Source organism: Acinonyx jubatus, chromosome B4 (assembly GCF_027475565.1).
Source record: "Acinonyx jubatus isolate Ajub_Pintada_27869175 chromosome B4, VMU_Ajub_asm_v1.0, whole genome shotgun sequence".
NCBI classification, from domain to species: domain Eukaryota; kingdom Metazoa; phylum Chordata; class Mammalia; order Carnivora; family Felidae; genus Acinonyx; species Acinonyx jubatus.
In genome coordinates, this window is record NC_069387.1 from 22450842 (window position 1) to 22473547 (window position 22706).

The 22706-nt window shown below is 36.1% G+C and overlaps 1 protein-coding gene and 1 long non-coding RNA gene across 2 annotated transcripts in view; both read right to left on the minus strand.

The window, feature by feature from the left end:
• ARHGAP21 (Rho GTPase activating protein 21) overlaps window positions 1–22706 on the minus strand; it is a 135152-nt gene that overhangs the window by 44176 nt on the left and 68270 nt on the right. Inside the window, 3 exon segments of the mRNA XM_015066297.3 lie at window positions 3217–3271; window positions 5772–5850; window positions 7845–7937. Of these exon segments, the coding sequence (XP_014921783.3) occupies window positions 3217–3271; window positions 5772–5850; window positions 7845–7937 (227 nt within the window).
• On the minus strand, window positions 926–3210 carry LOC128316305 (uncharacterized). Its single transcript, XR_008299955.1, has 2 exons — window positions 2962–3210; window positions 926–2672 (listed from the first exon to the last, which is right to left on the minus strand). It is a non-coding gene; the product is annotated as an uncharacterized LOC128316305 (long non-coding RNA).

A 22706-nucleotide genomic window follows, 5' to 3' on the forward strand; every position in this document is an offset into this window, starting at 1 on the left:
CAGTCTAAACTATCATTATAAAATACGTCAAAATGACTAAAATGAATGTAATACTATTCATATTGCTCATCTAGAAAATAGATGTTGGTTTAGAAAAGGAGGCTGCGGGTACAGAAGCACTACTAACGGCACTAGTAGGAACACAATGAATTATTCTTCGTTTTACTTCATGTTTTTCAATATTATATGACTGGTCATCTGCAATTATGAAATTTATTACTACATACCTATCCTTCCATGAGTCAAATTTTAAACCAAATTAAATCTTCTATGCCAAGATGAGCTGAGCGCCTCTAGAACAATTTGGTCCATATATCACTTTAGAAAAGAAAATTCCATGGACACACAGCCCTGCTGTCACCCAGGCAAACACATACAAACTACGAGAAGCTTTCACTTGGGTGAGTAATTTTTACAATGGTCATAAAAATGTTCATGTTTACTTTTTCTTTACAATGAATATTCAACCTCAAGAGGGACAAATACGTCTTTAAAGCATATACTTTGGGTACCAGACTTAAGACCAAGATAAATACTTAAGGCCTTTACAGAACATTTTAACTCTAGAATCTGTTATAACAATTTCTACATACGTTTTTTCTTTTAAATCCCAGATTCTCTTTGTGTTTTGCAATAGCTTTAAAAAAGGACACTCATAGATATCCCAGCTAAAAACATTTATGCAGAAAAAGAAGGTGCCACCTTCTAAAATCCTTTAGGAAACAATTCATAATAGGCATTAATTATATACACTCCTTTGATTTTCTCATGAATTACAGTACGTTCAACTGTGAATGAAGGCTGGGTTTAAAAGTGTGGTTTTCTTTTATCATTCAGGGCATAGGCTTTTAATCTCTTAAGATTAAAATAATTCAAATAACGTTTTAAAAATGAATTTTGTTACAATTTTACCACGACCTTTAAATTTTTTTTTTTTTAACATTTATTTATTTTTGAGACAGAGACAGAGCATGAACGGGGGAGGGTCAGAGAGAGGGAGACACAGAATCTGAAACAGGCTCCAGGCTCTGAGCTGTCAGCACAGAGCCCGACGCGGGGCTCAAACTCACAGACCGCGAGATCACGACCTGAGCCGAAGTCGGTCGCTTAACCGACTCGACTGAGCCACCCAGGCGCCCCTTACCACGACCTTTTACTAATGAGCTTTGTAGATCAGTGTGCTCACGCCACTCAAGTGCACCAATTTTTCCCTGTGTTTGTAATACTCTGTATTTTGCCTTTGTTTTAAATACACATATCCTAAATAAAATATAACACGACAGGCTAATTAACCTAATTTTCCACTGATCATGAAATTAGAAAATTATTCCCTCCACTGCTGCCGCTTCCACATTGATACTCTTCATCAACCACACAGCAGGCTGTGACGGTAATTCTGTGCTTGATTCCTGCCCTAGGAATTCAGTACAACTCCAGCCATTCTGTGAAACGAGGCCTGTTCTAAACAGCATCCAACCCAGTGCCTTCACCTTGGCAAGGAAAGAGTCCACTGAAGATGAGAAAACAGTTCTGTTTTGGAAATGCCTTCTATCTTTGAGTCATCAAATTGCCAAGGAGGATTCAAGGGAAGGCCTCCTCCACATCTGTGCATCATCTTGTGTAGGAGGAACATCAGCCTGGAGTCCCTCATTTATTTCTAATCTGGTGACTCCCATTGCCTTCAGTGGTTATGTCTGCGGCTCTCGTACTCTGCTCAAGTACCAGGGTGGGTACTCCACAGCTAGTTCTACTTGCCTAGGACAGCTACCCTGGATAGGTGCACTTTCCTCATTGAGACTTCCCAACGCCAGAAGAATTATGTACCTGAGGAGGGTGATCTGTTATCGCTAAAAAGCCATTCCTAAATACAATCCGCATGCCTATGCCTGGAAAACATAAGATGGGTCTCCATGGATTTTAGTCAATTATACTTTACATGTCAGTGGATAAATTGAATCACTAGGACTAGCTTTAATCACATTTCTGTTAAAAAAAAAAAAAAACACAAACATTTTGGGACACCGGGGTGGCTCAGTCGGTTAAGGGTCCAACTCTTGATTTCAGCTTAGGTCATAATCTTATGGTTGTGAGGTTGAGCCCCCTGTCTGGCTCTGTGCTGAGTGGGGAGCCTGTGTAAGATTCTCTCTCTCCTTCTCCCTCTGCCCCTCTCTCGTGCTCTCTCACTCACTCTCTCTCTCTTAAAGAAAAAAGATTGTTTACAGAAGATCTTAGGACTTATTTTAAACTAAATTCAAACTAATGCCTTACAAATGAAAAACATGACTTTACCCTTTCCATTCCCATCACAAAGATTCCATGAGCTCCCTGTTGTACTTGAATTAAAAAAAAACACACACACAATTATTTGCTAAAAGGAGAAACACAAACTTCAGTGGTCACTGAAGTTTAGAGGGTGTTACTTCAAAGCTTTTACTGATGCTATTTTATTCTACTAAACTACAAAGTCAATTGAGGAAAACTAGTATTTTCTTGAATGAAATTTATATATGTTTAGAAATTTATGTATGTTTTGCTTCTTTTTACTTTCAGCAATATTTAAGCTCAATAAAATAATTAAGGATTCTATTCAACTTATTTTCTTTCTGAAAATGAGGAAAAATTTAGGCTAAATACTAAAGACTTCAATATAGTATAATTTCCTCTTGAAGACCCTGACATTTTTCCTTCACAGGGTAGACTTCATTCATTGTGAACCTTCCTTCTAATGGAATGGATTGAACTGTTACCAACATTGCTTGGTAGGTTAATTTACAAACAGTCATACATATTGAAAAATTAAGAAACGGCTTTCACAAAATCTCTGTTCTCATAAGAAAAAAAAAAAAAGATTCTAATTCCTGGGGATATATACTATGCCCTGAACTATGACTTCTGGTCAAAGGACTACCTAGGCTGTAACACCAGGGCAAACTCTTTAGGAATTTTCTTCCAAATGGCAACAACAGAAATTCACTGTCAAAATGAATAGAACATTCTTATGTCACTTGATTGTAAAAATTGACGATTTTTTTGTTGTTGAAAAATTTTTTTGTTTGTTTATTTGTTTTTTGGTAAAATATAGAGAATCCCAGACTCTGCTAAATTTCCCCAGAATCTTTCATTCTGTCCACCTCCACCTTTAAAGTCCATCTTTAAAGGATTTTTACTAGTGTTTGAGACTGTTGAACAATTCAGATTTAAATAAATAAAACTTACCACTTGGAGAATGTCTTCATCTTTTGGCATAACACTAAGTTCCAATGTTGTATCACTGAAATTGAATATATATAAAAATTATTTTAGGGGAGGGGCAAGTGTATACAAAAGACATAACAAATAGCTCAGAAGTATCTGTTAAATTTGCTTACAAGTTTAATTTTTGGGTTTTTTTTTAATCTTTACTTTTCAAACTCAAATCATTAAAAAAAGAAGTCACTTTTATATATACAAGCTAATTATGAACGAAAGAAGGCATCCTGCCATATGTTAGAGCTATTTATAACCAGGTAAATCTTCTTTATAATGTGTTTCTAATTTAGGAGCATGAAGTATATTACTTATGTTAAATACTCCTGGAACAAAGCTCTTCAGCATATATTTATTTATTATTTTAATTCAAGTCACAGAAAGAATTATAATTTTTACCACATATTTTCACTATTTATCAAGTTAAAAATATAGTCACATGAAAATAACCAAAGAACCCTCAAATTTAACATTTTAAGTAATATTAAACATCTCAATTTTGAAATATTCCCTTTTGGCCTCAGAAGTGAAGGAAATCAGAGTTTACCATCATGACTATCAAAATGACTCATTTCTAAAAAGTATATAGTGTCTCAACTATTTGCTTTCTTCTCTGACTTAATTTTAGAGGCTTTAGAGAAACGGCTCAAAGTCTCACTTTATTTTGGTACTATAACTGCCCTGTTAAAAATGATAGAGAAGTTTCTCTAGGTTCAAAAAAGCACAAAGGGGTGAATTATACTGAGTCCTGTGACCTGGAATTACATTTAGAAAAGGCAAGGATGGTGGGCTATCTCCATCAAGTGATTCAGTATCTAATCTAACAATATCAGACAGATTTTTTTCTTCCCCCAATACAATCAAGAGATGAAGAAACAATCAACAACAAAAAAAAGAAAACGAAACCTAATAATTTACTGGTGTCACTTTTCGTTCGATTTGAACTTATTATCAGGTTCATAAATGCTGAGAATAGTAAACTGTAAGAACCACAGGTTCAAATAAATTTTATTGATAAAATATGTAGGTACTTGTATTTCAGTATTTAGAGCTGGTAGAAAATACATACTGATGCTTAGATAAATTCTTCTGCAAGGATACATTTTTACATTAATACACTGCAGAATCTCAATGGCTTTGTGTTGCATTATCCATTTGCTACCAACTGCAGACAAAAGGAACACAATTTTTTAAAAGAAAATAAGATAATCAAAAAAACAGTTTTCCTCTATTTTTCAAATTGCTTTATCGGCTGAAAAATCAAGACTGTCATTCCAAAGTGTTATTATTCTGAGAGACGAACTGCACCAGGAACAAAAAAATTAAAAAAAACTTAATGTGGATTTTGAGTAACAGAGATTAAGTCGTGGTTACTTGGAAAAATACTATTTTTAAAGAAGAGACGTTAGCAAATACACGAAAAATTCTTAAATTACAAATTGATAAGATACATTGGTGTATGTATAATGATCTAAATTATTTCAAGGGAATAAAAATTTGGGTGACCTCCCCACTGCCTCTGAAGTGGCTTTAAATTTTTCACCAGTCCCCTGTTCTCTCCGATACTTGAGATCAAATAGGGATCACTGTCAGGAACACCTAGAATCTAACATCAGACGCAAGATTTAAGATTTGCTTTCTCTAAGAATTTCATTAAATAGTAAAACAGTAAGAAGAATACTTGGAGAGCAATAAATCCCAATCACATCATCTAACTGCAAAAATGACAATGCATTAGGGCATTAGTGTAACCAACTTAGATTATATCATGAAATGCTTTAGACATGGTTGGAGGACTTTGATAAAAGTCTTCAGAAAATAGTGAACTTCAATTTAATTATAATAGGGATGATCTGGACAAGGGGACCCCAGTCATGGCCAGTAGCATCTGACAGGAATTCAATTTGGTAACCACTTTGGCTTTCAATTTATTTATTTATTTATAATTAAGAAAAATTTTCTCGGTGTGTGGTAGACAGGAAGAGAGTAGGACTAAGTTATCTTTGAGATCTCACAGCCTCTCTACACATATTTATTTGCCTTTAGAATTCAAAAGTCTCTCATTCTGTAGAACGTAGGTGAGAGATGGATTCAAAGAGAATTTCTTGCTGTCTTTATTAAAACAAATAATAAATTGGAGCCAAGAATGTGATTCAATAAGATATATAAAGATATCTAAGGAAGAGGTTTTAAAATAAATTACATTGGCTTTCATGTACAGTTTTGTTATAAACAAATTACAAATTTAATTGTCATTTCATTTAAATCTAAACTCTGTTCCTTTCAGATTCTAAAGGACTTTAATCACAAATCTGATAGATTTCCTAAGGCAAAGCCACCAAGTTAAGCCACCATCAGGTAGTTCAACCTTGGCAATTCTCAAATGCGTTATCCACTTTAAGGAAAAGTCCCGCTTCTCCACATCCCATTGTAGGGTATAGACATTAATGTATTAAGTGTACTTGCTCTGCTGATTTATAAACACCCATCTTTGGCCAAAATTAATCGTATTTCAGGAATCTTACCTGTTCTGAATTAAAGCAATTACTTGGGAATAGGTCTTTCCAATAACACTTTCTCCATTGACTTTTATAATTCGATCACCTACAAAGAGGAATAAAAAAAAAAAAAAAACACACGGGGAATTCCTTAAAAAGTCATTTCTGAATACTTTTGAAATATTTTTTTTAATGTTTACTCACTTTTGAGAGACAGAGAGTGATCGGGAGAGGGGCAGAGAAAGAGGGAGACACAGTATTTGAAGCAGGCTCCAGGTTCTGAGCTGTCAGCACACAGCCCGACACGGGGCTTGAACTCACGAACCATGAGATCATGACCTGAGCCGAAGTCGGATACTTAACCGTCTGAGCCACCCAGGTGCCCCAACTTTTGAAATATTTCTTAATGTACTTATTTTTAACATATTCTTGTTCATTATCTTTTAAAGTATCTTTCACAAAAATGAATCTAAATTTTAATACATACAACTTCTGATGAAATAGAGCTAGGTCTTAAGGGCCCCAGGCAATGATGAGTTTAGAAATGCCAAAAGCTATAGTCACCAAGTGGCTCTAGCTATACTATTTATAACCCTATCACTTGTTTTCTGAGTTGCAGAACTCCTAGCTTTTTCTCTGTTTACCCTGTCATCCCTGATGGAGAAGCATCGTTCAGTGCGCTTAGACAGTTGATTGTTTTTATTACCTTGCTATCCTCTACTTTCAGTCTCATTTCCTTGTAGTATCCTCCCAACACATTTAGTTTTTTTTATTAGTGCTATACTACGGAACTTGAATATGGGTGTGCACCTGGTTTTGGCTTTCTGTATATTAACTTGTTCTTCATTTTAATAAAGAAAAGGACATTTGGATTACTAGTAAGAATTCAGGGCAGCAGAAAGGAAAAGACTGAGAGAGAAAAGATATGGGAAATAGAAAAAAAAAAAGTACTTTCTGTGTGCTTCTCACAGCATCTCCATATCTTCCTGCCTTTGTGAGGCTTAGGATAAGATAGGAGATACATTCCGGGTAATGGAATCCCACATGTACACTGATATACATGTTATACACATTAATGAGATTAGGATTAGGCTTACTTTAACTATGACAGAAGAGATAATCAATAAATAGTGCATCCTAATAAATCTTAGTGGCAACATCCGCTGATTGTACTATTTATAGCTGAAAAGACTATACTTTATTCAAAAGGCAGTAAAACATAGTTTTTTACTAATTTCCATTTAAATTATTTCATATTGACAACAAAAAGAGTAACTATTTTAGTGTGTGCATTCACCTAAACTAAATCTCTTAGTTTTTACTAAAATCACAGAGGGGCACCTGGGTGGCTCAGTTGGTTGAGTGTCCGGCTTCAGCTCAGGTCATGATCTCATGGTTCGTGGGTTCAAGCGCCATGTCACGCTCTGTGCTGACAGCTCAGAGTCCAGAGCCTGCTTCAGATTCTATGTCTCCCTCTTTCTCTGCCCCTCCCCTGCTCAAGCACTGTCTCTCTCTCTCTCTCTCTCTCAAAAATAAATAAACATTAAAAAAAATTAAAAAAAAAAAAGACTTGCTGAAATCACAGATCACAAGAGTATTTTAGAACAGTTACCAGACCGCATCCACAGATACCTACGGATGAAGCAGGACTTGCCTTCCACTGCAGACTTAGGTTATTCTTTGCAGTGCAAATTAGTTAATTCACTTCTGGCAGATCAGGTACTTCCAAATCTTGGATCTCCAAGATTATTTCAATTATGCCAATAAACATCTTTATCATTTGGCTTTTTTGTAATCCTCATCAAAATTAAATGTATGCAAAACAGGTGCTTTTAAAAGGGTCCCCAAGAGTCCATTCTCTAAGTGGTAACCAAAAGTGCTCCTAATTTATAATTTATATTAAGTTATTTCTGTCCGAACCCATCAGTTTGGGTATCAAGAAACACACAGCTAAGTAGGTTTCAAAAATAGTAATAACTGATGCAGAGACATAGGAAAAAACATACAGGAGATAAAAATGTGGAAAATGAAATATGGAAGAAGGAGGAAATGAAGTAAAAAAGAAATTACGAGGTATTGTTTAAAGAAAAATATTAGCACCTGTGCATAATCCAGCTTCAAAAGCAGGTCCCCCTTCTTTAACCTGTTTAACAAATATGGTGTCCATTGGTTCCAAGCGGTTTCTTGGTTTTCCTGCAGGAGAAAAAAAGCCCAAGGCATGATTTTATCTCACAATATTTTATTAAAATGCCAAAAGAGAAAATGGTATTTTAGGCAACGAAGCAAAGATTTTTAATGAAGCATGAAACACATATCCTGAATATGGATGCTAAAATCATAATTTAGGAGTTTTCATTAATTCAAACATTCATTTTGCTTCTTCTAGAACACAACCACCATCACAATAGTAATGGTTTGCATTTAGTAGGGACATTCTGTATGTAAATTGCTACATTAAAGACTATGCATGCCCTGAGAACTAATTTCCACAGCACTTAAGCGTTGCTACCACTACTGCATAAAAGAGGAAACTGAGGCTAGGATAGATTAAATCCTCCCAGGTCACATAGCTAGATTTCACAGGCAGTACGCACTCTACTGCTCTTTAACACTGCGTTGTGCTAAGCATTAAGTTATAATGATGACTAAGACTCAGTCCTTTCCCTTCAGGGGCTCTGGTGGGAGACAGACATACAAACAAAATGATACTGTAGTATAGAAAACAATAATAAATAAAATATACAATCATAGCAATGACAAGCGCATGATCAACTCCGTAAGTCAATATTTCACAATCTATCGATGGATCACCTGCATTAACACTGAAAGTGTTTGCTAAAAATCCATGTTTCAGAGTCCAATCAGAAATCTGCTTTGTCAACGAGTTTTCCAGGAGATTCTTGTACACACTAACATTTGAGAACAACTTACAGTTTCAATAAAATAGAAATCAAGGGAAGATTCCCAGATGAGAGGGCATTTAAGCTAAGTGATAAGCACCAAGGCAAGGACTGTGGTGGGAGGTAAGGCAAAGAGGGAGACAGCGGTTCTCAAAGTGTGGTCCCCAGACCAGCAGCATTGATATAACCAGGGAATGCGTTACAAATGCAAATTTGGGGACTCCATTCGAGACCTACTGAATCAGAAACTCTTGAGATGATTGTGATGCACACTCATGCTTGGGAACCACTGAAGTAGAAGACACAGCCCTGACTCTTAAAGAACTTGACTGAGAAAATGAAGCACATATATATGCATGGAGTAATATAGTAATATATGTGAAATTGCAATGCTAGGCAAAAGATGAGTGTCAAATATTAAAAGTTTACATTTCTTGCCATATAAAACTAAATTTTCATCATGGTGTATCACAAAGGTGGCTCGAAAAATTCTTAATAAAGGAATATATCTCAGTAGATTCCTTTACATATTTAGGAATTCCTCTGAAGTCGTGAATGGCTAAGTCAATCACTTATAATGCAACAGGGTATAGTGGAAATTGCTTGTTTTTAGAAGCCAGTAGATATGGATCCAAATCCTTGCTTTGCCACTTGATAATCTAATTGCAATTAAGTAAACACTTCTACTTAAACAACTATTAACTTTTTCTTCTATAATAGAGATATTCTATATTTTTACATTCTTAAAGAGTTTCCACAAAGGCTAAATGGAGTAATTCCTCAGTCAATGTACATTTCCACTCTTCAAAGCGCTTAAATGAAAACTAGTGACATATTTTTATGTCTTTAAGAATTAAAAACATGAAAAGTAATAAAAACACACTTACAAAGTACCTACTATCCAATTTAAAAAATTATAAATATACTGTATATCATATATCTTCCCAAAGAAACTTTATACAGCCTTCTATGTTCAGATGACATGAAAATATTATAAACCCTTTTGTCATTTCTGATGACTGCTTTCTCCATGAGGCTTTGGAGGAAAAAAAGAACTAGTGTTGGTTCAATCCCTACTATAAAGAAGAATGTCCTAATTCTTAACAGATATCTGTTAAAGTAGTTAGGGACTAAGTGTTAGGATTATATGATTACATCTCTATAATTATATCTGCAACTTAACTTTCAAATGGGTTGGGAGAAAAAATAAACCAAGATACCCACACCCCCCCAGATACACATGTGGACAGGAGGTAAATGAAGCAAATATAGCAACATGTTAGTTGCTGAACCAAGATGGACAAGGTTTTTGCTGTATGTTGAAAATTATAATAAAAAGCCGGGGGAAACTTCCCGTGGATGTCAGGCTTTATTTTTCTTCACAGCACTTATCACTCACTACTTAAAATTACATTTTTATTTGCTTGCCTTTTGGCTGTTTGTCCCTCCCACTAAAATGAAGAGCAGGGATTTTTATCATGTTCTCTGATATCCACAGTACCTACCACAATGCCTAGTGCAGAACTGGCATTCAATAAATAGTTATTCAATGAATAAATAAATTTATTATTTAGTTTGATTCTCATAACAAGCCTTCGGGATGGGCATTATGATCCTAATATCGTTGTTGTACCTGAGAGGAAACAGACTAAGTACCTTATAAAGAGGCAGAGTAGGGATTTGAACTCAGGTCTGAATCCAAACATGGTGTTCCCTGCTGCTTCAGAAATAATTGAACTATTTATTCTTTTGTCAAGCTTTACTGAATACAAGTAGATAGTCCGCTTATAAAGACTTTGAATAGAAAAAAAGTTTCTTTTCAGTATCACTCACTTAAAATGCAATTACTTAATTTCAATCAAGTCCGTAATCAGTCTAGGTCTCTCTGTAGCCAACTCAACATTTACAGGAGCTGGCATTGAAAGAAAACCATCTACTTTTTCTTAGCTAGAGATTTGAGGGTTTAACTAAGTTTTACTGAATCAAGTCATTGCTTTCATGGAAAGATTTGTACAATAAAAGAGAAGAAACACTTTTCTCATTAATGTTTTCTGGTCCACTATGTCCGAAAGGTGACTATACCCTACTTATATTTAAAAATACAAAATGTAAATGACATTAATAATTTCTATTAAAAAATTAAAAGTTAGCTGGATAGCAATGTAGTAAACCCGATAGAAAATTTCACATATACAGAACAGATGTAGTCCAAAATAATTTTGTTTTAATTTCTATAAACTTTGCAGTGATTGTCATTACAAATCCAGAGACACTTTGTCATTGACAAATCTTTCAATACACTGTGCCTGAAAACATATGAAGGTGGAAAAGACTGAATAAAATAGGGGCCAATATTATAGCAGAAACTATTACATCTGCTGAGAATTACACTTTTGATTCTTTTGTCACTTTCCTTTCTGAATTTTCTCTAAAATGTGACTTACTATTGCTACCTAGATATTATCTGATTCCTTCTGGACAACAGAAAATTGATATCCCTTAATTACAGACAGGTTTCACTACAAAACATACATCTTTTCAAATTCCATGCTCCTTGACTCTAAGTCTTGAATTAAACACTTGGCTCATTAATTTTAAGAGTGTCTTCTTTTTATAAGATGGACAGAGAACGACAAATACCATATGGTTTCATTTCTATGTGGAATCTGAAAAAAAAAACAAAAAACAAAAAACAAAAACAGACTCAAATTCAGAGAATAAACTGGTGGTTGCCAGAAGGGAGGGAGGTTGGTGGGCAGGTGAAATAGGTGAAGAGGATTAAGAGGTAGAAACCTCCAATTATAAAATAAGTAAGTCACGGGATGAAAAGTACAGCATAGATAATATAGTCAATAATATTGTAATAACTTTGTGTGGTGACAGATGGTAACCACACTTACATAGCAAGCATTTCGTAATATATATAAACGTCAAATCACTATATTGTACACCTGAAACTAATATATTCTGTCAGCTATACTTCAATTAAAAATTTTAAAGAATTTTTTAAAAGAAAAAATAATTTTAAAAACCATCTTCTCTTTAATATATCCTACTGAAACTGGAAATGAAAAATATCAGATTTAAAATGTGTGTTTATTCAATCTTTTGTGTCCCTGGTTTTTTTTGTTTTGTTTTTCATTTTTTGTTTGTTTGTTTGTTTGTGTTTTTGTTTATAAGTAGCCTCCACGCCCAACGTGCAGCTTGAACTCACAACCCTGAGACCAAGAATCACGTGCTCTACTGACTGAGCCAGCCAGGCACTCTGTGTCTTTAGTTTTTTAAGTCAATTTCCAGATGTCAATTTCCAAAACTAAAAGTCTGATCCTGAGTTGTGGTAATTCATAAGGAAAAATGATTTCTTACTTCTCTGTATTATCATCTGGCAGGGCCAGATAGCTTCCCTGGCAATTCTTAGTGAAAAGCCTCTTTTAATTCTACATCTGTGTTTTATACTTTCTCATTTTTTTTAAAGAACACATAGGACATGCTTCAAAGAACTGTTAAATACCTTTTTAAAAAAGTTTTTTTTATCTTTATTTGTGAGAGACAGAGTGTAAGCGGTGGAGGGGCAGAGAGAGAGGGAGGCACAGAATCCGAAGCAGGCTCCAGGCTCTGAGCTATCAGCACACGGCCCGACACGGGGCTTGAACTGACGAACTGCATGTTCATGACCTGAATCGAAGTCGGACACTCAACCGACTGAGCCACCCAGGCGCCCCACGTTAAATACCTTATTCAAGTGTCATTTCCTTGATCTTATCAAAAAAGAAAAGAAAAGAAAAGAAAATGTATCTTTTTAGCACACACATGTAATTAAATCTTTCTGTATCTGAGAAAAGGAAGTAAAAAGACAAGAATTTGAATAATCTAAATGGCTAAATGACAATGGCTATGTTATTTAATATACAGTTAATAAAGACTTAAACAAGAAGATGTAAACACATATATGAATTTACTTGAATATTAGACTTTGAAATCAGGGGGAAAAAGCACATATTTTTACATTATACTAAATACTGAAAAATAATGAGTAAAAAGGAAGGAAGGAAGGAAGGAAGGAAGGAAGGAAGGAAGGAAGGAAGGAAAAGAAAGAAAGAAAGAAAGAAAGAAAGAAAGAAAGAAAGAAAGAAAGAAAGAAGAAAGTAAGTGTATGTAGGTAGTGATTGCCTTCCAAATACTGGATGAATATCCAGGTAGATGTGATTTTTATTTTCCATAGCCTGTATATGGCAGTAGCTAACAGCTTGGACCTTTTAGGCAGATTATGTGGTTTAAAATCCTAGCTCTGCCATTTATTTTCCAGGGAGGGGGGTATCAAATTATACAAGAGTTAGTTGTCTCTCAGAAATTCAATTTAATTGGGCATCCTGTATTTTATCTGGCAACCTCACCTCCCTGTGATTTGAGACAAATGATTTATTTGTGATCCAGTTAACTCATCTGAACAATGAGGATGATGGTAACATATCCCCACCTGTCAAGCCTGTTATGAGGATTAAAAGAGATAATCCATTAAAATGCTTATATAATGTCTAATACAAGTAGGTATTTAATAAATGTTATTACTCTGCTAGACTGATAATAAACGTCCAGAAGGTTTACATACAGATCAGGGATAAATGAGCCAGGGGGCCTGTCACTCTGAAAGTACTTAATTAAATCCTGGTTGAAAAAGAGTATCTCTACAAATGTAACTGCCAGATTATGGGAAAGTTGAGGAATATAAGCCAAACACTACAGAACGCTAACGAAAAGAAGGTCGAAAAAAATTAAGGGATTGCACTAAAAAGTCTCCAGTAACTGACATGAACTACACACCTGTTTTCAAAAAAGACTGGTGTTGACACCAGTGTGCTACATCTCTAGGCCAGTGGGCTTTGTCGGTTAAGAAAGATTATTTAGCGGCACTTGGGTGGCTCAGTAGGTTAGCGTCTCACGATCTCATGGTTCGTGAGATTGGGCCCCACATCGGGCTCTGTGCTGACAGAGCCTTGCCTGCTTCAGATTCTCTCTCTCCCTCTCTCTCTGTCCCTTCCCCACTCGTGTACTCTCTCTCTCTCTCTCTCTCTCTCAGAAATAAACATTAAAAAAAGAAAGATTATTTAAACCTATAATAACTTTCTTCTTTAGAGAATGCTAAAATCAAAATCACTTGCAACATGTAAATTATTTCAAAATCTAAACTTAGAATAGAAGCAAACAGATTAAAGCAAATAGATTATTTTAAGAAGTGACAGTTTTGAAGTATGCCACTTGCAAGAAGGACCCTGTAATGAATATCCACAGAGTACCAGGTAGAAGTCAGGGAATCCTGTAGTTCTGGGGACAAGAGAAAAATATTTCTTAACAGAGTGAAAAAAAATATATACTTTAAAAAAAAAAAGTTGTTATTTATTTTTGAGACACAGAGAGACAGAGCATGAGCCGGAGAAGAGCAGAGAGAGAGGGAGACACAGAATCCAAAGCAGGCTCCAGGTTCTGAGCTGTCAGCACAGAGCCTGATGCGGGGCTCGAACTTACGGACTGTGAGATCATGGCCTGAGCCAAAGTCGGACGCTTAACCGACTGAGCCACCCAGGCGCCCCTATACTTTACACAAAGAAATACCATCCATGTTTTAAACAAAAACAAAGCAATAGAAAATAATGGCTACCACTGAGATTAAGCTTTTAAAATTCTTCCTTCTCTCTGAGTTCTCAAGGTTGCTGCTGAACAATTTTTTAAAAAATGGAACCAATCTTCTCATTTATAATGAAAGTTAATTTTTTTAAGTAGTCTTTTAATTTATTTCTTTGTTGTAAAAAAAAATCTCTCCACAAGAGAAAACCGTTGAACTTAAACTGTGCTTCACAGGAAACTTATACAAGCCTTGGAAGAAGTATACTCCCACAAAGGTGGAGAGATACATCACATAATGGAACATTAAAGCTCCAGGCATTAATTATTTAAAGAAAATCAATTAAATAGCTTATTGAAATTGATATTTAGTTTTCAGACCAAAAATAAGTGAAACCACAATGTAGATTGAAATAGATACCAGAGTTAAATCTAAATAATGAAAAATGAGCTCAGCTTCTTTTGGATGGGTAACAGATTGCCACAGGGGAGAAAAAAAAGGTTATGCAGAAGAATTTAGTGAGCAAAAGTTAGGAATTATGAATCTACTTTAAGGCAGAAAACAAACGGGGGGAAATAAACACCAAATTCAGGCTAGTGATTACCTCTGAGGAAAGAGAATAGGGAAGGAGTAATATAAAACACCTTAACCAGACTTATAATCATTTATATCTTGGGGGGGGGGCGATTAGGGAAGGGGGAGCTGGAATTGGGGGGAAGGATGTGAGACGGTAATACGACAAATACAGGTGGCAAGCATTTGGAAGCCACATTTTTTCCCCTATATTTTCTGTTTGCCTGAAATATTTCATAACCATTTTTAGTTGCTAAAAACAGGCTTCTAATCTTTATTTTGGGGGTCTGGTTTGCTGATGGCATACAAGATTACCCTAAGAGCTTAACAGAGACACATTGTCTAACAAGCAAAAATCCATATATATCATTATGAAGCAGCAGCCAATTTAAGAAGACTGATATGGCAGGTTATTGGGTACTCCATTTCCTTTGGTTGTGGCAGAAGCACTAATTAAAAAAAATAAATATATGCCATTTTATTAAATCTAGGTATTCCCAAATTTCTACTAAAGGTGCTCTCATTTCCAGAGTGATGGCTAGTACTTTAAAACTGTATCTCCCAAGCCTCCAATCTGCAGCTCCAACAATTATGAGCTTCAAACCTCAAATTCCAATAACCTCTGGACATTGTAAAATGTTGCCTGCTGGGGCTCAGTCAAATTATATCTATTATAAGCAAACACGTATTCTCTACTCAACCTCATCTTCAAGTAGTATCAGGTGAAACATAATGAAATAAAATCTGTTAAATATGAAAAAGCAGACCATATTCTACTTAATCATGATACACTTTCTTTCAACCCACACCCATCTGATTATTTTTGTTTACTTTTCACTGCAGAAAATGTCCAGCATAGACAAAACAGTAGAATAAACCCCCATGAACATGACTTAAATAGCTGCAAAAACCCTGTCTTGTTTCACTCCTGCTTACTTTTTTCCCTAAAGTATTTTAAAGCAAATCCCAGATATCATGCCAATTCATCAAGAAATACTTCAAATACTTCAGCATACATCACCAACAAATAGGAACTCTACTTTTTCTTAAGGAAAGATAACAAAACCCTCCCATAGTTCTCCAAACTATGTAATACTCTCCAAGGTGTGGATAATATAAACGGACGACAAACACAACCTTGCCTTCTACATTCATTGTCCCAAATGCCTACTTAACATTAATGAAAAGCAGTATGGCATGACATAGAAATGACAGCACCAAAAGCTATGAAATAAATTTAGAAAGGTTTCACGTGTAAAACACCACAGAACTCTAAGTTAAGTTCCCAATCAAGTTAACTGTTCCCAATGAATGCTCTGCCTATGTATTCTAATTCAGTGAGGTCATCCGTGTGAGAGAACATACCCTACATGAAAAAGTCCAGCATACAGAACAGTGCTTGGCATATGACAGATGACCAATAAATATTCACTACTGACTTATTCAAATTACAGCCCTAGAAGATGTCAATAGTAAAACTGCCCCAATCCAAGTCAGAGATATGTTTCAGGAACAAAGCTCTTACACTGCAAATGACCTGCCGAAGAATCTCCCTCAAATAAAAGGAAAATGCTGCCACTTAGTAGTAGTTTGAGTAAAATACCACTAGGTGTCAGACATGAATCAAAATTTTCTGGCATGACAATCTATTTAGACAAGAAAGACTCTGGAAGAGTGTTATTCATTCAACAAATATTTACTGAGCTCATAAATGTGCCAGGTGCTGATTATCCTACAATGAACACAACAGTTCTGGGATCTGCCTTCTGGAGTATCTGAAGTTTATGAAGCATCATTTTTCCTCTCTCTCTGAAGTTTCAGGAATTTCACAAAGTATGTCTCGCGTGTAGATTCACAGCCCTGCCATTCCTGTTGTGCTGGATTTTAATTTCTCTGCAAACCCAGAAAAATGTGTTACAGTGTTCTAACCACAAGCAGCTATCTTTCTATCTGTGTATCTTTCCATTTTACCATCGCTGGACCCCTTGACCAATGAAATTTGCCCCTCACATTGTTATCAAGCCCTTCCATCTTAAAAAGGAGGACTTACCAGGCTCCCCCAGAAATCACTCTCTTTCTTGCTAAGAACACTCATGGATCAACAAAATCCAACAGCAACCTCCACTTCCTTTTCTCCTTGACCTTCCAAAGCATTCCATTTGCCAATCTCCAACTATGGAGAATTCTGTCCAGATGCCCACTCTGCTCCTATTCTTGGCCTGCTATTTCAGCATAACCTATAACCCAATGATTTACAGTTTCCAAGTTCAGTGAAGTTCTTGGTACTGCTCACTGAACCTTCAAGGTTGCGGTTTCAAACCTCCAAAAAATCTTCTTAAACTGGCTATTCCATCTTGATTTCCTCACACTAGTTGGATAACTTTGCCTCTTATGGCACCATACCTCGATGGCTATATCCTCATTTTTTAATCTTTGCCCACATCCATACTTCCTTTTGCTCCACCTCAAGGAAGGACTTAGTTACTGGCCTTCTTTAGAACCTTGTTTCCCTCATGGTCTCCTCTCGTGGGTAAAACTTCAGTCAGTCTCTGTTCTTCTCCCCGCTGGACGGAAATACATGTTCTCAGAGACCTACCAAAGCTTCCCAAATGTAAAAACAATAAATCTTCTCCCTGTCTTTCCACATAGCTATCATCTCTTGTACTCCTTCCCTTCCTTTCCATGCTTCTTGAAGAATAGTCTATACTCCTATCCTCATTTCTTTATTTTCAATTCAGGGTTTCTCAGACACTGAGAAGTATGCCGTTGGGGGCAAAATCGCCCACACACCTCACTCCCATGCTCACTGAGGTTCACTGCTCTAAGTTACGTTCCAACCCACGGATATTTGGTTCTCACATCCCATCGGCTCACTGTACTGAAACTATTCTATCTTACCACTTTGCTACTTGTCAGACTGGGTCCAACAGTATCTTTTTAGTCATCAGCCTAATGAATTTTCTGTGACAAATGGCACGTTATCCACTCCCCCCTTAAGATGACCACCTCTTAATTAGTAGGTCGTCGACTCCTCCTGGTTGTCCTCATACCTTCTAAAACTTATTCTCAGAGTTCCTTTTCTGATTCTTCGTTCTCTGACCATCTCTTGGATGTTGTGTTCCCTAGGGTCCTATCTTTTATTCTGTTTTCATGCTCTCTGTGGTTTCATTTATCCCTAGGACTTAATTACAGCATATATAATAATGACTTCCAAATCTATTTTCAATCCCCACCTCTATGAGCTCCACACCAAAATTTTCAACTAGGTACTGAACGTTCTACAGGCATCAGAAATGCAACTTATCCCAAACTAAACCCATTTCCCCAGAGGAAGATATGCTTCCCCTCTAGAAACCCGCAGTTAATGCCCCTTCCCCCATCTATCTACTCATTTATGCTAAGCATAATCCTCCACAAATCAACCATTGTTGGTGACATAAAATCCACCCCCAAGCCCTACCACCAAATCTGGGCAAATATAACTTCCGGGTGTCTCTGATATATCTGTTCCAGAACACTGTTCTTCCTTCCTCCTGATAAAGTCCTATTCATCTGTCAACAGCACAAAGGACATCCCACCTGAGACCCCCTTCCCTGGTGCTTAGACGATTCCCCCTCTGTACTGTGGTCCTGTCAAAACTGTACATACCTCTGTGGTTGCACTTATAGAATTATATTACACCTTCAATGTCCACCAGAGCAGGAGTTTCTGGAAGCCAAGGCCCATATCTTACATACACATTTGTTGAACGTATACAGGCCAGGAACTGTTCTGGATTTTAAGCCAAAATAATAAAATAGAGTTCCTGTTCTACATTCTAATGGAGGAAGAAAATGTTCCACAAGAAACAGGTAGTAGGAGAGATGGTGACAGTGTTAGGAAAAATAATAAGCAGAGTGGGAAGGAGAGGGAAAATGAAAGGCAGGGCTGTTAATACTATCTTCATGAAATGGTCAGGCAAACCCTCTCTAGCAGGTGACATTTGAACAACTATCTGAAGAAAGCCAGGTTAGAGGCCATATTGCTCCCTTCCCAGCAATCAGATTAGCGACTTGTTCATGGCAGTGACTCAACAAATGTTTGCTAAGTGAATGAATAAGCAACAGGAAACATGTTTCTATGTATAACATATTTAGCATTCGTATGCAAATATTTCTACTCTGAAAAGTTATTTGTTAAACTTCGAAAACAGAGACCATAACTATTACCATTAACTTATTAGCCGTATCTATGAATCACATACTTTGAATGTAGACTAGCTGGAGAGCAATCAGGGAAAAAAAACCAAATGGGACTATCCAGCCAGATGGTGTCTGTGATCAAGGTCTTAAGTCATGCAGCAGCTGGGAAAAGACAGCTCAAAGTCACCTAATTACAGGATCACCTCTGCAACAACATTTTCCGTGGAGAAGTTATTCCAGGGGACAGCCTAGAACATTAATACTCCAAACACGTACCTTCCTTGACTTTTTCACCTTTATAGCCCTATCCCCAGTTAGCTTTCTGAGACCCTGGATGTCATATATCTTAAAGGTTTTAGAACGCTTCCAGAAACTTTTAAAATTGCATTTATTTTCTTGACCACTAAAGTAACTTCATGCCTTTCAAAGTCTTAAAACCTGCTCCAAAAAATTGGATTTCTGACAGTGCCTACTTTAATCCAATCAAATTCCATTATTGTGAAAATGGTTTCCTGGAACTTTTAAGGTGAAGTTATATATATATATTTTTTTAACTCACATCTAACTTGACCACCTTAGCAGTGTATTTTACAAAGAGGTTGCCCAAATTCCTACTGAACTCCAGGATTACCACATTTTTGTTACTACCGTCCCAGCTCACACGCTCAGCAGTTATATGAAATAAGATCTCTAAATTAAAGAAGAAAAAAAAGTCTGACACTTTGCATAAAAAGGGGAGAAAGGTGAAAGATAAGAAGGCAGACAAGAGACAATAACTTTCTTCCTCGACAGCGGAGGTACAGACATGAACATGCTGAGTTCTGCAGCTTTGGGAAGAGTCATTTGGGAACAGTGTTTACTCAACAAACATTTGAGCTCCTACCAGGTACTTACTAGGCACTGGAAATTAACAATAAAAGACAGTTTCCTTCCTTAAATAATTTTTGCCCTTAAAGCAATGCATAAAAACACTGTCTTCATAAATACAATGAATAGTCTGGGTATGTAGGAAAATTTCACTTTGCACACGCCGATGATTAATTTTTGATAAGAGATACCATTGCCCCTCTTATTTCTGCATTTTCCTGTATCAGATCTGTGCTGCGGCTACCACCTCCCAGAATCAGGTATAGGAGGAGGCAGAAAATCTCAGCTTGTTTACCATGGAACAGGAGCAATCACTCGGATTAGCTGTCTCCAAAATATGAGGAGGGATTTTCCAGAAGAGAATTAGGGAAACTAACTGTGAAGCATGAAACAATCGATTTACTTCATCTTATACAAAATGGGCTTCCAAACATTTGAAAATAGCTATCACTTTCTCGCCCTCTGCATCTCTTTTGCAAGCCAAAGGTTCAAGTTCTTTCAATCTTCTCAAAAAATACACATCATAAAATTTATATATATCCTTGCCATCACTGTCTTTGATTTCTGGGGCTCCCCAGTGTTTCAACCATGTCCTATTTAACCACAAGAAGATCTGGGAGCCCTCATTTCCCATCCTTTCCCACCTGTCAAATGGAGATGAATAAAATGAATATCTGAAGTTAACTTATCAATAGCAACATGAAGAATCACTTATCTTGTGTGTGTGTGTGTGTGTGTGTGTGTGTGTGTGTGTGTGTATCTGTAAGCTTATACATTTTTATACTAGGAAACATTGCTCATAACAGCAAACTACAAATAACTTCATAATCTGATTTTATCCATGTTGATAGGACATAAAGATATTTTATTATGACATATGGGCGGCAAATCTTCCAATGAAGTATTGATGTACTAGCAAATTGAGCTACTACAAGGGAATGCAACAATTTATATTTGAACCAGAGTGCATATACATGTGAGCCTAGCTGCTAGACAATATCTCCAAATACTATTAATGTCAACCCTATATGTGCAGGCTACTGAACATGAGCCCCTTCCATTTTAAGAGTTTCTTCACCCAGCAGGCAGAAGAAAAGCCTAAGTCCTAGACAGTTATGAATTAATTAGAAGATTAGCCCACATTTAAGAATAATGTTAACTGAAAATTATGCTTCCACCAACATGAAAGCTACCTGGGTGCTAAGCAAAGGAAGGGGGAAAAGAGAAGGAAACCAATTTCTAAAAAGTGGCTATAGACCAAACTTCACATTGATTTGCAGGCTAAAAATACAATCACCTGGTTCTGTATAAAAGCAAACACCAGTCTACTTGAAAACAACTTTTTCACCCTAGATCTCAAAAAATCTCCAGTAATAACTTTTGAAGGTCAACAAACGCAAAATAGTCCAATACATAAAGCAAAAAAAAGCCCAACCTATCTTGAGCTAGAAACAGAAAAAAAAAAAAAAAAAAAAGGAAAGAGAAACAGAGGAGCGCCTGGGTGGCTCAGTCAGTAAGTGTCCAACTTCAGCTCAGGTCATGATCTCCCTGCTCGTGGGTTTGAGCCCCAGGTGTTGTGCTGACAGCTCAGAGCCTGGGGCCCACTTCAGATTCTGTGTCTCTCTCTTTTTCTGCCCCGCCCCCACTCATTCTCTCTTTTCTCTGTCAAAAAAATGAGCAAACATTAAAAAATTTAAAAAAGAAAAGAAAAGAAAAGAGAAACAGACCCAGAAAGACTGTTGATAGTGGAATTTCCAGAACCAGATTATAAAACAACTTTGCTTAGTGTGTTTGAAGAAATTATTAAAAAAAAAAGGCCTAAAAATGATAAAGAGAAAACTATAAGAAGCGATCATGTACAGTTTAGTACATTACCCTAAAGAACTTCTAACAATCAAAATTTAAAACTCAAAATTATTAGATATATACTAGAAGAAAATATCCAAAATGCAGCTGGGGAAGACCAAAAACAAAGAGGAAAAAGTAGAGAATTTAGGAGCCATAGGGGACAGAATAAAAACATCTAACATATGTTTAATTGAAGAATTAAGAGAGCATTGAAGAATTGAAGAGAGCCTTGAAATACAGATAATATGTGAGGAAACACTGACTGAATATTTTCTAGAACTGATGACAGACACCCAATGACAGACACAAGAAGCTCAATGAATTGGAGACAAGGAAAATAAAAATAAATTTTCGCCAAGAATGGCCAAACACCAAAATGGCCAAACACCAAAGACATGCAGAAAATCTTAACAGTAGATATGAAAAAAGTTTGCCTTCAAAAAACCAATAAACCAAAATATGAATTCTTATGAGCAAGTATAGAAGCCAAAAGAGAGTGGGATATGATCTTCAATATGTTGGAAGAAAATATCAACATAAAATTCTGTAGCAACAATCTTTTCCAAAATGACAGCAAAGCAAAGACCTTTCAGGAAAAAAACAAACCAACAAAAGTCCCGAGAGAACTGTGACACAACATAAAAGTATCCTGCAGGTAGGAGGGAGAGAAATAAGTAGAGAGAGCATGACCTAAGGCCCTTATATTGTTTCAGAACAGAGTAAAATATTAATTAGCATTAGACTGTGATAAACTTGCATATTATAATTTCTAGGATAACCACTAAAAGAATCAAAATATATTATTTAGTCTTAAAGAGAGAAAAGAAATATAAGAAATTCAAAGTAAAATAGAAACTTTAAAATAAAGTAGGCGATTAAACAATAAATGTATTATGAGTTGTATTAAACGTAAACAGACAAAAATTTCCAAATCTGACAATAGTGAACTGCCTTATTTATCAGAATCAACTC